Source organism: Symphodus melops, assembly GCF_947650265.1.
Source record: "Symphodus melops genome assembly, chromosome: 14".
NCBI lineage: Eukaryota > Metazoa > Chordata > Actinopteri > Labriformes > Labridae > Symphodus > Symphodus melops.
In genome coordinates, this window is record NC_136704.1 from 4056189 (window position 1) to 4073753 (window position 17565).

Below are 17565 nucleotides of genomic sequence, written 5' to 3' on the forward strand. Positions count from 1 at the left end.
CGCTGTGTTAAAATGCAATTGGTAAGTTTATTCAAATGGTCTTTTGATTACAGTTAATTTAACTTCACTTAAAGCGCATTGCACCAGTATTATTATTATTATTATTATTATCATTATTATTTTTAAATTATTTTCTTCAACATACGCGTTAAACTAATGTGCTGGTTTGTATTTGTATCTGCCGCCCCCATGTGCTCAAAATAAGTCATTGCAGGTATAAATACAGGTAAACCAACAGATGATCCTTCAAAGTGTAAACCACTTCACAGACGAGAGGTAAGTGTGCTCACTAGTATTCTCATTCAAGCGAATATAATTACACGAGCCTCTTACGGTGTTGAAAGAGCGTACAAACTGTTACCATGGTAACGTTTAACCAAAAATGTCGGACAGAGCGAACGTGTTGTGTGATGAAAAAGATGAACCGTTTTTGTAGCAGAGAAAGTTATGAGAAGCTGATTTAAAGCGATTATCGGAACATATGCAGTGTCCATCTCTTTGTAATTTGACTTCTACGAATATGGGAAAATATGGTCTTTTTTTTTTTTTTTTTAAATGGGTCCGATCCTGTTTTATGATTGGCTAGGATAGTTCCGTCATTTAGGGACGTTGATGACTAAAATGGGCGGAGCTTGAGGAGATAAAATTCTATACTGCAAGACGTTCTTTGATGTCGCAAGACGTTCTTTGATACGTCACAAGACGTTCTTTGATACGTCACAAGACGTTCTTTGATACGTCACAAGACATTCTTGAACCTTCAGTAAGCACAAGGTCTGTCTGGGTGAGATCAGAACTCGAACACAGACGCAGTCAACAGGAGAGATTTGCAAAGTATCGGCTTCAGACAAGTTTTGAGATATCAGAGATCATCAGACACACAAAGGCACAAACATGCCCTCAATAAGACACATCAAGTCCCTCGTCTTCTGGAATTCAAAATGCTCAGAGGCTCCAGCGCCACTCGAGCAGGAAGTGACCAACAGTACAAGAGAAGTTCTTAAACCTGAAGGCCAACGGGTCACTGTGACGCCCAAACCTGTGAGTGAATCTCGGCTCCAGAACAGAAACCTGGCAGATAATAACCCAGAGCTTCAGGAAAGCGAGTATCCCCACCTCCAAACACAATCACAGGTTGTTTCCACCCCAGAACAAGCACAGGTAGCTGTTGTTCCAGAACAAGCACAGGTAGCTGTTGTACCAGAACAAGCACAGGTAGCTGTTGTTCCAGAACAAGCACAGGTAGCTGTTGTACCAGAACAAGCACAGGTAGCTGTTGTTCCAGAACAAGCACAGGTAGCTGTTGTTCCAGAACAAGCACAGGTAGCTGTTGTTCCAGAACAAGCACAGGTAGCTGTTGTTCCAGAACAAGCACAGGTAGCTGTTGTTCCAGAACAAGCACAGGTAGCTGTTGTTCCAGAACAAGCACAGGTAGCTGTTGTACCAGAACAAGCACAGGTAGCTGTTGTTCCAGAACAAGCACAGGTAGCTGTTGTACCAGAACAAGCACAGGTAGCTGTTGTTCCAGAACAAGCACAGGTAGCTGGTAGAAAATGTAAGAGCAAACGTAAACACATAGGCAGCACCCCCGAGGAACCAAGAGTTCATGTGACGAGACAAGAACAACTAGCAGTGTTATCAGAGCCTACAAAACGGCAGGCAGCTGACTCCTGTAAAGAACCACAGAGTAATGTGAGGCAGCCTTCCATACAGATCCTCCGGAGAGAGCCTCCAAGACAGCAAGATCCCAAGCCCAAGGGCATGGGTCCTGCAGAGGTCTTCTATCAGCAGAAAGGAGTGAAGATGGTCGAAGTTGCTGAGCAGGACTTCCTGAGAGGCAAAGGGGAGACATGCATCAAGTTGGAAAGTGAAAATGCAGCTTTGATTGCCGAGACGGTTCACCTGAAACAAAAGCTCCGAACTCAGGCAGCTGAGGCTGCCGAGGCTCGCATGAAAGATGAGACTAGGATCTGTCTCCTGAAGCTGGAGGTGATGGAGAGGAACGCCACAGAAAACGCGGCTCTTCTCAAAGCCAGGAAGCTCGAGGAAGCTTTTGAAAAGGAAAAGGCTCTTCATAAGGATCTGGAAACTTCCTTGGCCCAAAGAGAGGAAGAAACCCTCAGACTTGTGGCTGCAGTGGCCCAGGCGAAGGATGACCAAAATAGGGAAGAGCTGCAGTGGCATGAAGAAAGAAACAACATCCTCATGAAGATAAAGGCTCAACAACAGGCCGTCGAGCAAGACACCTTCCTCGACACACTGGAGGAGAGAGCAGACAATCTGAAGAGGAAGATAGAGGAGCTTCAGAAGAAACCCAAGAAACCCTCTCTGTGGAAAAGATTCATCCAGGTCTTTAAATAAACTGGATGGAATTCCTATAGCCCCCCACCCCCCAAAAAATGAACAACACAATCACAGAATGTTTTGGGTTTGTTTTGTTTTTTCCCATTTTGAAACATTTGCTTTGTTTTTAAAATCTGACACAAAAAATAAATAAAAATGAACAACACAATCACAGAATGTTTTTTTTTTTCCAATTTTGAAACATTTGCTTTGTTTTTATTTGCCTGTTTGTTTATTTCTGTTGTTTTATGACTGACGCACTGCTGCTGACTGCTTGTCAGGAATGTTTTTGATTATTTCTTTATTCTCAATCATTGAATTAGTTTGGTCATCAGTCTGTTGGGGAGTGTGTACTTCCTGAGAGTTCTCAGGAATAACAATCTGTCTCAGAAACTCCTGGTGTCATTCTATCGTTGCTCCATAGAAAGCATCCTGACTTACTGCATGTGTGTGTGGTTTGCCAGCTGCACGGCGGCTGACTGGAAATCCCTGCAAACACAGGTTGTAAACACAGCCCAAAAGATCATTGGCTGCCCACTCCCCACCCTGGAAGAACTGTACAGCTCTGGCTGTCTAAGTAGGGCTAAAATCATACTAAGGGATCCTAAGACGTTTCAGGTCCCTAAATGCTCGGACTAATAGACTTAAAAACAGTTTTTATCCAAAGGCTAGAACAGTGCTTAACAACACAAATACCTGCAAACTGTAAATCTCCATTTGTGTCATGTCTAATGTCTGCAACATGTGCCTATCTTTGCTCAGGGTCTCTGCATTATACTGTTTTTCTTTTTTCTTCTGTCCTCAATTTTAAGCTGCTATGGTTGGTGTGTGTGTGTGTGCGTGTGCATGTTGGTGTGTAAGCTTGTCCTTTTAAATATTTCTATTGAAGGTCTAGCCTATTCTTGTTTCTGGTTTTAATCTTAAATTAAATTATTTCTGCATTTTAAGGGATTGTACTGCACATTTTGTTGTACTGGTACAATGACAATAAAGACGATTCAATTCAAACGGAAATGTGAAAGAGGGAAGTTAGTGGTCATTGAATGAAAAGTCTAGTAATGTATTGGCTGTGGCTGTCAGACTGGTTCCAAGTTTTCCCCAAAAGCTCAAAGATTTGCACGTTATGGGAAGCAACATGGAAGGTAAATAACATTACAGATGGTTTTCCATGTAGCAGTGTTTTTGGGAAAAGGAAATCTGACACTACTGAGTTTAACTTTGCAATAGAGCTAGAGTTCTCTTATTTATTCTTGAAAAGTTTCATGGGAATAGATATGTAGAAACTCACTAACCTGGGTTAGGTGTTTTTTTTTTGTTTTTTTAACTATAATCCCCTGTATGTCTGTTCCTGTTAACTGGTTTAATTTACATATGATGCTGTGCAGTTTATCATCCAGGATGCCCCTGTTGCAGCCTACATGAAGATGATAACGGCCTAGAGAGCCTGTAACTTTAAAGTGCTGCTATGATTGCACATGACTCTGTCTTCTTGCCTTTTGTAATCGTCATAAATCGTCCAGATGAGCTCATCAGACACCGTGTACAGCGGAAGTGCCAAAAAAAGTCACAGCGGATACGGTCGGAGTGAGACATCTCTCGCTGTCATTCCATCTTTGCTGCAGGCTGTATACAGGGACGTTTTTGAAGATCGTCTCTCTTTTTTAAAAAAACAAGCCTTTTTTTTGCTTTTTTTATTGACAATAACACCGCTAACAGTTAACGGGACATGGAGGACGACGTACTAACGACGCTGAAAATATTAATTATAGGAGAAAGTGGCGTTGGCAAGTCGAGGTAAGATAAGATATCTCCAAGAAAATGATGTCGTGGCTCACTGTTAGCGTTAGCCTGCTAGCTTTAGCATAGCACCAACACCCCCCTTAAAATGTAAATTTTAAAACAATAGAGATTATAAAATATCTCAGTTAGTAGTCTGTTTTTAATATGTAAAGACAGGCCACAGTATCAGGGTTTTTCCGGCTTAGATAATGCTCACAGTAAGGTACATGTCCTGCTAAACTAAGCTAAGCTAGCTGACAGTAGATGGATGTGACTGAGCTGTTTGAAGATGTTGTAATAGAGACCCTTCTCCTACCATGTCTTCATTCTCTGCTTAAAACACTGTAAGTTTAGCAGCTTAAAAGGAACATATGGGAGAAGTAAGTCACTCATTTATTGCAGATAATTGTGATGGATACAGCTTCATTTAGGAGCTGCTAACCTGCTTGTTTTTAATGTTTTTATTTATATAACATGGAGAGGTGATTGGAGCTCCTCATTCAAAGTTGCATCATGTTTGTTGTTATTTCTGTGTCTTCATGTTGTGATATTTACACAGTTTGCCTGTTATCTTCTCACCTCCTTTTATTTTCTGTCTGTGTGTAAGGACTGGGTGGTGTGTTAAAACTCGTATCGAGTTTTTAAGATATATATTTTCAATAAAAAGATATAGTGTAAGATAATATCTTTAATATTGATGTAGTTCATGTTGCATTAAAATAACCTTACACATGTCTTCTGTAGATCTCTCTCTCTCTTAGCTGATAACAAAACACACCTGTGTTTGTTTCATGCTGCAGAACATTTATTAGCATTAACATTTACACAGGTGGTTTATACTGTATCTTGTGCAAACTTACTGTTAATATAAGACTTATCGATAAATATCGAGTGTCGGCATTCAGCGAAAAAATGAACGATATGAGTTTTGGTCCGTATCGCCCAGCCCGTCCTCAATTTCTAACTCTGTCTCTCTCTGCAGCGGCTGACGTTCACCTGATTATTGCTACTCATTTGTACTGATGTATCACGATATTTCGACCAGTCCTCACTCCCCTAGTCTGCAGCGCTCATGATTTACGTAAAAATAAAAGAACAGGAGCACAAATCTAAGAGGTCGTCGGCTCAGACTCTCCAGAGAGACTAAAGTGCTGTTCAGCTTTCACTACAGGGAGAGTTATTTTTTCCACGATTAGCCAATCAGATGTCCTTTGCTATCTGTCACAGATTGGCCTGATATTCACAGAAGGATCATGTGATGTTACCACCGCTAGTTTACAGCATGTCGACAGCGGCGAGCTCAGTCTGGTGTTTTGGCCTGTGTGAATGTGGTGGAGACAGCGTGACAGACTCCTGATGAGCAGCCTGAGCCATCAACCATCACATTTCAAGCTCTGGTATGGAGTGACTCCCACAGTTTAAGGACTGTTTTACACAATAAGCAACGAGCTGCCTGACGCTCCGTTTGTTGCTCCAATTGTTTTTCCATTTAAGAAAAAACAACCTCTTGTTGATGCACAAATGGTCCAGAGCTTGAATGTGCACACGTGTACACGTTTCCCTCGCTGTGTCTTCATGGTTTTACACATTTTTCACGGTCATACATGTTTCTATTTGTAGACGTACATCTTGTGCATTTGCTTTCCGGGTTGATAGAAATGCAATATATATGAGCTCATTATTAAACCACGCAAAATCATTTTGCCTATGTTGTTCAGCATTGAAGGTATCTGTGTTACTTAATAGAAAAGATTTTTATTTAAAGGATGTCAGCAGTGATGTCCCCCTCTGCTTTGGCGTGATCCTAAGAGAATAGTTTGATCTGTGATTTAAACCTCGGGTCTGTTCCTGTCTCGTCCGGCAGTTCAGGTAGTTTTCTTTGTTTCGACTGAGCACAGACGAGCGACTGAGTTTATTTCACAACATAGAGCTAGTTTAAAAAAAACAAAACAATACAGCACCTGGGCCATGGCGGGTTTTTTCCATTAATCTATATCCTATAATCATATAATAGGTATCCAATAAGTAGTACAATAATCCAATTCAGGCTTGAATTATTCTCCAATGTCAGTATTTGAATTGTTGTTCTATTGTCAAGTGGTTTTACTGAGCGGACTCATTTCTAAGTAACAAACAGATGTTTGACTTGTTTCCCTGCAATCTGTAAAGCCCTTAAATCATCAGGGTGATGACTGCTTGGCACGTTACACACAGGTTTCATTTTCCACGAGCAACTGACCCAAACAGAACGCATTTTTAAACTTGGCCGTCTCCGTGCATAGTTAATCCTTCACACGGACTCCAAACAATAAACACTCGTTGCTCCTCACGGCCCACCAGAAAAATAAGAGAATCATGGCCGGGTCAGAGGAAAAGAGCCGTCTAATCCCAATCATCAGCGCTGTGATTAAAGTCTGCGATGAGTCAGAGAGAGAAATGAACCCTGACCTCCTGACTGCAATCTAGTGGTGACATCATCGGACTGGAGATGGTTCACGCAACGCAAGCGAAGGACAAAGTGATCAAAAAGAAAGAGATGGCGGTGCAAAGGGTTTCTGGTAACGTGAATAATGGGGTCATAGAATCTGACCCGAAGACTTCAAGCTGCGTCGACCTGTGTGACATAATCTCCTGTGTTTGTTATGAATTCATCAGCTTCGTTTGTTTTGTTCTTCGTCCCTGTCTGCAGCCTCCTCCTGAGATTCACAGATGACACATTCGACCCGGAGCAGACGGCAACGATAGGTGAGCAACACGTCTGAGGTCACTTCAGATCACAGTCAGGTGGTGACAACAACAGTGAGATCATCATCATCATCATCATCAGCAGAGTCGAAATGAGTCACAGACCCTGATGGTAGTAGACTCAGACTCTGACCCTAATAAAGGAGCAGTTATTGAATCCTGGCGGTTGTTGAACATATCAGTGAGGATTAACAGTGATGCCTGTAAAAGGCTCACACACAGACATTAAGATCAGTGTTTCTTTATTTGTCTCTGCATACAAAACAAGAAACAAATAAAAACAATTAATGTGCAAAACATGAGTTTATCCCTGCTACCAATTACCCAGCGTCTGCGTACACATCCATACACACTCCGTACTGCTATGCACACTGCGCACATGCTCCTTTAAAACACACCCTGTTTCATATATACACACACGTACACGGATGCAGGTACCGGTACCTCGGGAGCTTCCTGTTTTTTTCCTTCATCCTTCATTATTTGCTCGTCAACGAGCTGATCTGAGGGCGGCATGAAGGAGTCTTTGAATCGGTTTGTGTATCTGAATCTTCTCCCCGAGGTCAACACAACATAGTCAGAGTGCAACACGTGGGAAGTGTCTGATAAAGTAGCGTTGGCCTGTGTGATCAAAAAGATGGGCGGGCATTCCTGTGATCTCTCGACCAGACTGAGGAGCTGAGCTTTAGACTTTACTGTTCCAATCTGTTAAGTATCCATGGTGACGACAGCTGTCACTTAAGTGCATCAAATACTTCTGCAGACACGGCATGGCGGCTTCAGTGGGTATAGTCGGTCGACTCAACGTGAGCGACTCCACCAACTGCGGGGTTCGATCACCACACGTGTCAGACGCTTAACCACCAAGTGACAACTGGACACGTCACACAGCGGCCTCTACCATCAGTGTGTGAATGTGCAGGTGTGTGCAGCTGCCCGCGTGCGGGTGTGATGACCGTTTTATTCCCGTGAATCTGGACTACAACATGCTGTCGGGTGTTCCTAATGAACTACAAACAGAATGGCCACAGGGTTTTGAAGCAAGCAGCCACCTCTGCTGTTAAAAAAAGGAATCCTGCAGGTCGCCACCTCTGGCTGGCGGCAGAAGAACCAGGAGTCGCATCACAGAGTGGTTAAAAAAATATGATTGGCCTGGTGAGAAGATCCACACACACTGTACGGGCTGAATTCCTTCTTCTCAACCGTTCAGTTTTTATAAGACGATAAGGCTCGTAGATGTCGTCACGGTGAGACAGCATGTCCAGCATGGAGACCGCCACCGATGGGACGCCAGCGCCCCCCTGCAGGAGGACACGAGTGACGCCACTCAGCCTATGATTTTAAACATCACCACAAATAAAGACTTGAATCAAACACATGAAGAAGAGTTAGAGTTCAGCTGTTGTGTAAATAGTTGAAAGGTCACGGCTGTTACCTCACAGTAGATGTTGTACCATGTGACACATGAAGCGTGAAGCGAGCTTCAGGATTAGCAAACTGTGGTCCACGCCGGTCCTGATGAGGCCCCCCCCGGGGTGTCAGTGGCATTAAAGCAGGAAACAGTAGGGCGCCGTTATCTCCTCCAGAGTGGGCTCAGTCACTTCGCTGAGTCTTGTGTCGACTGTTCGCCCTGTGTTTCATTCTGGTAGTCAAATATTTGCAACGCTGGAATGAAGAACAAGGTCAGCTGGCTGCCTGCGAGGACGCTCGCTAACAGCTGCGTTTGAAGACTTGGCGAGCTAGAAGTGAAAGTTAACATGATCAAATCTCATTCTCCCGGCCTGAAAAGGCTATTAAACGAATTTCAAAGTGAAATTGGATTTGAAGAAGTAAACCCTGCTGCAGACCCGGCTGATGAAACCCTCAACTTATTGCTACATTAGGACTGAAGGCTCTTCCAAGTCCTGGTGGGCCTGCGAACCGTATCAGCTACTAATGTTATAAATCATGTTATCCAACAAGGACACGGGGCCTTGAGGCTGTAACAACCACAAACTGCCTTCATGGCTTTTTTTAGTTGAACTCCAGATTTATCAGCTTATTGACGTGGTGTTTTCCACCGTTACGTGCGTGCCTTTGTTCAAACTCAAATAGAGAATCAAGGAGAGGTCAAAGCAGTTAAAACACCGTTTTGTTGTTTTCAAGGTCACGGCTTAGATAACTGCTGTTTCACTGGGCCAACTGTGAGCTTGGTGCCAAACAGATGACTATGTTGGAGTGGAGCCTCGTTCATCGTCTCCAGCTTCCCCACATCAGACGAGAAAGACTTGAATCCAGAATCACTTGATCTCAGTTTGTGTGCTTTAAACCCGATCACCTTCAGCGGTTCAATCGAGGAGGATTCTCTCTCTCTCTCTCTCTTTGGCTCTAACTCTCAGCGTGCTGCTCTGTTAGATCACCACGTATTGGCCTATAAGGTTTGATGTGGGGCCGTTTCATTGGTCGAGGGTCTCGAGCTCGTATCGCACGTTTCTGGTCTTCTGACTATTCAAAGCTGCGCAGCGTTTGGGAGTGCAGCGAGCTTGAGCTGGACTTGTAGGTGAAGCGTGCTACGGCGTGTCGTGTGCGTCCTCAGAGGACAGCTGACTGGAGTAGACTGCTAAAAAAAAAAAAAAAGAATAAATAGTTGAAGCTTGAGAAATGTCTGACACATGTTGGAGAAGAGGAAGAGCTGTGGTTGTGATTTAGTGTGTGAAGTGAACACACTGTGTGATACTGTGTGTCATATATATCCTCAGCGTGAGTTTATATCGTCCTCATCTGTAAAAACAAGTCAGTCACAGGAATGCTAAATCTGTCAGTGGATGCTAAAACTGTGGGCCGACATGTCATCCACACACGCCGTGCAGGCCGTGCAGGAGGTTTACTTTATGAGTGGAAGGTGATCAACAGAGTGTCTGTTTCCTCTGAGAGCTGAAGGGTTCACGCAGGTGACAAGGACACCCTGTCCCTCTGAGATGAACACGCGTGAACAGAGCGTCCGTGCTTTAAACACAGGACATGAGAGGCTGTCTGCAAGGCTGGGCTCTGTTTCAGTCTGTTCTTGTAATCCATAAACCATAGATGTAGTCAGCAGCCGGGAAAAATAAACAATTCAAAGACATTCACAGGGTTCAGGGTGGCTGCAGGAGCTGGGGATCGAACCCTCAACCTCGCAGTCGAAAGACGACCAACTACCAACTTCCCCCAATAAAATAATTTAAACTTAAACATTTCTGTCCAAATAGAATACTTCAATATTTAATTTCCGATGAGTAGACTTGTTGTATTTTCGTTGAAATAAATCTGTAAAACGTTTTCCAAAAAGCTGCTCTGAAAGTGGAGCCGCACACCGGCACTGCACTACAGTACGTGATGGTCCCGGGGTGACGTGTTGTCAGGTAGCCGTCATAACGTAGCACAGGAAGTAACACAGCACGCACCAAGAGGACGGCTTACTGTGCGTCAAAGGTTCGATACCACGTTTAATTTACATGAAACATCAGGAGCTGTGTGCAGGTTTCGTCCGTGTCTGCAGGATTAAAAAGGAGTAATTCAAGTTTCTTGACGGTTGCAGAACTTAAAAACACTGGAGGGATGGGACGTCTTGTTATTGCATGCTGAGTAATAATGCACAGTGTGTCTCTGATCTCAAGACGATGTCTTTATAAAGTCCCAGACTTGTTCTTCTGAACTCAGAGAGCTGTGAGGGTGACCAGGAGAACACGACCGCACACACTGACTGTCTTGTTTTTTGTCCAGGTGTCGACTTCAAAGTGAAAACCATTTCTGTGGACGGTAACAAGGCGAAGCTCGCCATCTGGGTGAGTAAAACAAAAACCAAACATTGTTCAGGGACTCTCATGAGACGGGAGAGACGCGCCTCCTCCTCGTGTGTCAAACCAGGGCAGAGGTGACAGCCTTTCACAAATATTTTGCTGCAATCTCTGGAAACATTCTTGAAGCTTTCAGCACAGAGACGCGCTCCCAGAATAGATCCGATTTAACACAAATCACTGTTCAGCTGCACGAGTCCCACGCCTGTGTTTCATGTGTCAATCGCACACGCAGACAAAATGACACGTTTGTTGGTCGACGACGTGTTTTGAGGTTTAATTTTTTGATTCTGGATGTTTTTATTTCTTCATCTCCTGATTGACTTCCTGTTCCGTCCTGACCTTCATGTTTTGTTTTTTTTACGCTCACTGAATACGAAGGATAATCCAAGTGTGTCCCCCCATTACTGACTCTGATTTTGAAAGCTCGAAGTTTCACTTTCCATGTTGAAACCATGAACGTGCGTCAATAAAAACAGTTTAATTTTCCCTTCAATACAAACCACGCAGAGCAGTCAGCAGCTTGTGTTGTTCAGAATAAAATGTTACACCTGTAAACCCCCGAACATTTACTGAAGAGACCAACGAGAGAAATGTATTATTCATGTGACTTCTTAAAGAATTCAACATGTTAGAAAGTCGACCTGCTCTCATCATAAACAAACTGTGATCTGGCTCGAATGTGCTGAAACATCTGGAAGTGAAGACGAGGTTAAGAACAAACCAGAGGTTCAGAGAAGAGTGCTGTACCCTCAAGTGGCCAGAAGATGGCGCCCTTGTAACACCATGTCCGGCCTGTGAGGGACTCGAGAGTCGGCCTGTTTGTTCCTTCCACTGCGTCATGTCGTGTTTCTGATCTTCAGGACACTGCAGGACAGGAGCGCTTCCGAACTCTGACGCCCAGCTACTACCGCGGCGCCCAGGGCGTCATCCTGGGTAAGTCTGTCTGTCTGTCTGTCTGTCTGTCTGTCTGTCTGTCTGTCTGTCTGTCTGTCTGTCTGTCTGTCTGTCTGTCTGTCTGTCTGTCTGTCTGTCTGTCTGTCTGTCTGTCTGTCTGAGTTCGTTTCCCTAGTTGTAAAGGAAAAGTGATGGCTTTTCATCCTGTGACCTATAAACACTCTCTCTCTCCTCACACACACACACACACACACACACACCTCTCTCTCTCTCTCTCTCTGGAAGTCAGTTTATAGTGAAGTGTGAGTCGTCGTGTGGACATGCGTGTACGGTAAATTATGCAAATGAACACACACACAGGAAGTGAGTTAAAGCTCTAAAACAGACTTCCTCTGCAGCCCCTTAATCACATGTAGAAATAGAGCACATAGAGCTGCTGTGAGGACTATCTAGACCAGGGGTGTCCAAAGTGCGGCCCGGGGGCCATTTGTGGCCCTTGAGTGGATTTTTTGTGGCCCTTTACTTCGTTCGAAGAATCAGAAGATTTTGGCCCCAGGCCTCATCAGATGGCATATTTCGTTCTTTTTTTCTTCTTCATGTTAGCGAGGGAGACCTATAAAAGCCTGACTATTCTTTCCAAAAAATTAGAACACAACAGTTTCCCACTGCAATTAGTTATTGTGTATTTACATTATTTTTTGAAGAAGTCGAAATACAAAAAGTTCCTTCCAATATTTAAAAAAAAACAAACAAAAAAACCCTGTGACCCGTGAGCAATTCTAAAGCGACAATTTTGGCCCGCAAGAAAAAAAGTTTGGGCACCACTGATCTAGATGCATTATGAACAGGAAGTGAAGCGTCCAGAGGTATGAAGTTCTGAAGGTCACTCCTCTGAATCTCTCTCTCTCTCTCTCTCTCTCTCTCTCTCTCTCTCTCTCTCTCTCTCTCTTCTCTCTCTCTCTCTCTCTCCTCTCTCTCTCTCTCTCTCTCTCTCTCTCTCTCTCTCTCTCTCTCTCTCTCTCTCTCTCTCTCTCTCTCTCTCTCTCTCTCTCTCTCTCTCTCTCTCTCTCTCTCTCTCTCTCTCTCTCTCTCTCTCTCTCCTGGTGAGATTCAGATTGTGATCGTTCAGAGATAAAGGGGTGACACCATGTTGGTTGTTTTCTTAGAGAGAGACGCACAGCTGACGCTGCAGATGAAAAATTACAAGGTCAACAGACGAGGAACATTTTCTGACAATACAAACAAAATGTTCAGTCATTAACCCTTCAAGTCTTCTTCACTGGTTAATGCATTCAACATATCACTAATATTATTTTTACATGTAGCCACACCTCCTCTAGTAGACCTTCTGAAAACCAGCTGAACTAAAGTAAATGTAGAGATGTACACGTGTGATAGATTTAAAGACGGAGCTAAAGTGAATGATTGAAATGTTCTTATTCACAGTGTACGATGTGACGAGACGGGAAACCTTCACCAAGCTCGACAACTGGCTCAACGAGTTAGAGACGTACTGCACGAGGAACGACCTCGTCAAGATGCTGGTGGGGAATAAAATCGACAGGGTGAGTGTGTGTGTTCATGGTGGAACTTTAAGTGTGTGTGTGTGTGTGTCTGTGTGTGTGTGTGTGTGTGTGTGTCTGTGTGTCCTGCTTACAGCCTCAGCTCGTCTGCACTGATTAATTCAGATTTCCAAACCTCGAAGGAGAGCTTAAAGAAGTTGTGAGTTTGTTGCACAGAGCAGATTCGGCTAAAATAATGAGAGTCAGCTTCCAGCCGTTTGACAAATGACGGAGCTAAACGACGGAGGCAGAGCCGTGTTCATATTTCAAGCAGCTGTTCTTTTTTTTTTTTCACCGGGATAAAAATGCCCACTAAGTAGAGCGTTATGAATTTATTGTGTCCTGTTCTTTGTCTGTGAAGATCACTTTTCCTCTCCACCCTGTGACGACCACAGTGGCTGACAGCTCCGCCCGGCAGACCTCAAATAAGCCATTACCTCTCTTTTGTTTTAGGAAAACCACGAGCTGGACAGGGCCGAAGGCTTGAAGTTTGCAAGAAAACATTCCATGCTTTTTATAGGTAAGTCGGGGAGGAGGATTCCCCGCTCGGCACAGACCTGCGGGGCACGAGACGTTTACACAGATTTAGAAATAACTGTCCGTGTTTGTGAGGAAGGCTCTCACAGCTCTATTTCTAAAAGCCTTTTGTATCTTCCATTTCCCTCTCCGTTTATATTTTCCAGAGTTTCCTGAAGTTTACTTTTCTTTTATAAAAATGAAACCTGGAAGGATCAGAAAGAATATTTTCCATTTGAGCAAAGAACTTAAACTAAAATCAAATTCTCCTGTCATTTATTATTTTTTTCATGTAATTGATTTCGTCGTTCCCTGGTTCGTACTTTCTTTATGTGTTTTGGACGTCACGTCTTTAATAAGCGTCTTCGGTTCACTCTTCCTGTCGGAGCTGGTCTCCCTCACTCACTCGTACGGCTCTGAAGGTCGGCACTTGAAGACAGAGAGACGGGAGCACAAGCAACATGACGTCTGTGAGACATAGAAAGAATTAGATCTTTCCTTTTGTTGCTTTCTGATCACGTGTTTGATGCTCGGTATCCTTTTTTTATTTCAAGTCTGTGTCTCTCTGTGAGTCCTGCATTGTATTTATTGATTTATTACTGCAGCAGTTTTCTATCCTTAAAGGAGGCGTTCATGTAAAGTTAGCTTCTCTGCTCGTCTTCAGTCGTCCCTCAGACCTGCACAGTGATCACCTTTTAAAGCTTTATTGAAGTGTTTTTGTTTTCATAGTGCAGCCGGAGACGACAGGATGTTTCTAAATCTTCCAAAGCCTCGTTTTCTACATCACATGCTCCATTAAAAAAAGTTTCCATACAGGCTGACAGGAAGCCAATACACCGCCCAGCTCTTATCAGAATACATCCACCGGCTTCTCTGACAATAAACTCCAACTCCTCACCTCTCTCTCCTCTCACGTTTTTATTTCTCCTCCTCGCTGCGTTCTTCCAGAGGCGAGTGCCAAGACCAGGGACGGCGTTCAGTGTGCGTTTGAGGAGCTGGTGGAGAAGATTATCCAGACTCCCGGTTTATGGCAGAGCGAGAACCACGGCCGAGGAGTCCAGCTCACCGACGAAGACGCGGGGGGTGGAACCTGCGGGGGCTACTGCTCCCTGGTGTAGACGACGTCCACACACACACATGTTCAAACACACACACACACTCAAACACAAACACAGCCCCCCTCCCCGCCGCCTCGTCCTGAGCTGAGGTCTGAGGGTCGACCGTCGAGCTCTCTGAACTGACACACAGACTTTTTGCACACTTTCTAATAACAATGCTGCGCTAATATGCAACTGCAGCTCAGCCTTCCTCTTAACGGACACCAAGTGAGGGTTTGTTTGTTTTCTCCTCCTTTTTGTTTTGAGTTGCAGTTTTGTGCCGTTTTAGAACCTGGGTCAGAACACGAACCGTTCTCTTCTCACATAAACGCTTCGCACATCGAAGGAACTAATTGAGTGTAGAACAAAAGTCACACAAATGAAAACACGTGTGAGTTATGATGATGATGATGATGATGATGATGATGAGAATGGATTCAGTTCTGACCACAGGTTTTATTTTTTCGCCTCCTAGCATGCTAATCATCCTCGGAGCACCTTGCCTTAGCGAGCACATCTGTATCAACACAAAGCCAACGTCTCTCCAGTCTTAGCCTTTCCTCTGCTCTGCCCCCCCCCCTCCCCTCCCCTCTCTCAGACTGAACATTAGGCTGCTCTTGGAGAAAGCTTATCAAGCCGGGCTCCCTTGTTTTCCGTCCGTCTAAAGGCCTGGATCATGTGTTTCTTTTGTTGTTCCACAAACTGCCTCGTTTCTTCAGAATATAATAGAGTTACCAAGTGTCTGGAACGACGTCTTACTGCTTTTATTGACTTGGACTTCAAACCTGCGGTGTGTTTTGAAGAGTGCATGAATCAAAGAGATTGGCAGTGCCGAGCTTTCCACCGGGTGCCCGAAGACGAGGGAACCTCTTAAAATTGCACGCCTTCGTCGTAACGAGTTGCTTTAATGGAGTGCGACTCGCCGGCACTCCGTCACTCAGACAGATAATATCAGTAATATCACGAGCACTGCTGCGTCCGTTTTGACCGGACAGAGACAAAGGAAAAGTGTTCAATATAAGACGGGCCAGTGAGTCATGAGGGTGTTTCCACTGGGTTTGGAAAATCAAAGAAAAGAGCTGTGTGCTCCACATGGCTGATGGATTTCACAGTACTCCTATCTGTGTGTTTTTTGTATCTGAGAAGCAAGTTATACATGTACTGTACCCGTGACCTCTGACCTCTGAACATGTTTGTAGAATCTGAATGCTGATGTGTGTTCTTGGAAAATCCTGGGAAAAATCTGGCTGCGAGAGTGTGAACAGGGATTCAGTGAAAATGGCGCGAGTGCGAGTTCAAGTAGTGTTTTTTTTTTAAATCTCTTTGTAATTGCATGTGAATCTCTGCGTGCCATCTTTTTTTGTGTTTGTTTGTCCAGTGAGCGGCCTCCTCAGGCTCTTTACTGTAACTTATATTTAGCTGATGTCAGACAGTGCGGATGAGTTTTGATTTTAATGCTACATTAAAACAAAAAGGAAGTAGGCTTTAACTCCGTTATCTCTCCTGTGTTCAGTGAATATGTTGGGACATGCGTACCTTGTAAATTGTGTATTTTAAGGAATTTGTTGGGATGACTCCTGTGTGAAGATGAATGTATACATATTTCACTACAAACTTCCCGCTGTATTAAAAGGAATAAAAATCTTTTTTTTTTTAAGCTACAAAAGGAAATGTTTTGTTGCCGTCTGCCGTCAATGATTATTGTGACTAAGAATTTATCTGCTGGTTATTTTCACACGGATGCTTTAAGCCTATTGAACAACATTTAAAAAAAAATAAATCACAGATTTCAGGGAATTGAGATTCTTCTTTATTTGATATTTATTAGCATTTACAAAATCAGTGAATGTGTTAAAAAAAAAAAAAAAAAAAAAAGCTGTAAGCATTAAATGTTTGTTGTCAGATGAAAAAGATTATTATAAAAGTCACTCTTACGTTTCCTCAAATATCCCGTCCGGCTCTGTTGACGCATTAATTCATGTTAAAGCAGGAATCGGGAGCGTTGTGTGTGGCAGCTCTTAAACACAACACTCGCTCGCTGCAGGATGCCGTGTGTATGTTTACTGCTTGTACATCACGAGCTAACCGCCGCTGTCAACAGGAAGCAGACCAAGGTTCACTCTCGAGCTTCATGCGCTCACTGTGCTTATATTTTCTCTTCTTTGCTGCTACGTCAGCGTCCGCCATGTTTGCCCGTTTGATCACAATCACTGGATTGTATCCACCCATAAACTCACCTGTGCCCTGTCACTGATTGGAGGAAACATACCAGAATCGTCCGGAGTCGACCAAAACAAAGCTTGAAACTGAAGCGGGAGGACTCTGAACCACCACGCCTGTATTGTGACCCAGAAGTGAAGATTGCTTTTTTATCCTTAAGTCTTTTTTTTTTTTTTTTTTTTTTTAAAAAGCCTCGATGTTTAAAGCTTTTGACTCGGTTACTATTACAGCTCTACTGTAAATGAAAAAAAGCAGAGAGCTCTACTGTCATGTTGGAAATGTGGCTGGTAGGTGATGGGTTCTTCACTCAGCGCCCTTCGCATTCCTCTGTCCTCTGAACAAAGCGCTGTGTTTAAACAGTGTCCGAGGAACCCTCCGAGCCGAGACGTGTGATCTATCTAAATCATCTCGTTGGCAGACGTTTCAGGAAACACCACCACAGCCATAACTCACTCTACCACTGCTTTAACCGGGATGTGCATAATTCCTGGGCGATTATGAAAGGGTCTAGGTCTGGCAGCGAGGACCCTTCCCTTGTAGCAAATCCCTCATCTCCTGCCTGCTGTCCAGGCAGCCGTCTGGAAATATGTC

The 17565-nt window shown here is 43.9% G+C and overlaps 1 protein-coding gene across 1 annotated transcript; it reads left to right on the forward strand.

Annotated features, from left to right (window-relative positions):
* Positions 1–3657: 3657 nt before the first annotated feature.
* Positions 3658–16425, forward strand: LOC306834635 (ras-related protein Rab-18). The gene is made up of 7 exons (XM_079360680.1): positions 3658–4137; positions 6812–6867; positions 10609–10670; positions 11546–11618; positions 13026–13144; positions 13595–13661; positions 14606–16425. The coding sequence occupies exons 1-7, from the start codon at positions 4070–4072 to the stop codon at positions 14773–14775; spliced, it is 615 nt and encodes a 204-aa protein (XP_079216806.1). The 5' UTR covers positions 3658–4069; the 3' UTR covers positions 14776–16425.
* Positions 16426–17565: the final 1140 nt, after the last annotated feature.

Coding starts and splice junctions, on each gene's coding strand:
- LOC306834635 (XM_079360680.1), top strand. CDS start 4,070: ATGGAGGACGACGTACTAACGACGCTGAAAATATTAATTATAGGAGAA. Junction 6,868..10,608: donor GGAGCAGACGGCAACGATAG/GTGAGCAACACG, acceptor TTTTTTGTCCAG/GTGTCGACTTCAAAGTGAAA. Junction 13,145..13,594: donor TGGGGAATAAAATCGACAGG/GTGAGTGTGTGT, acceptor CTTTTGTTTTAG/GAAAACCACGAGCTGGACAG.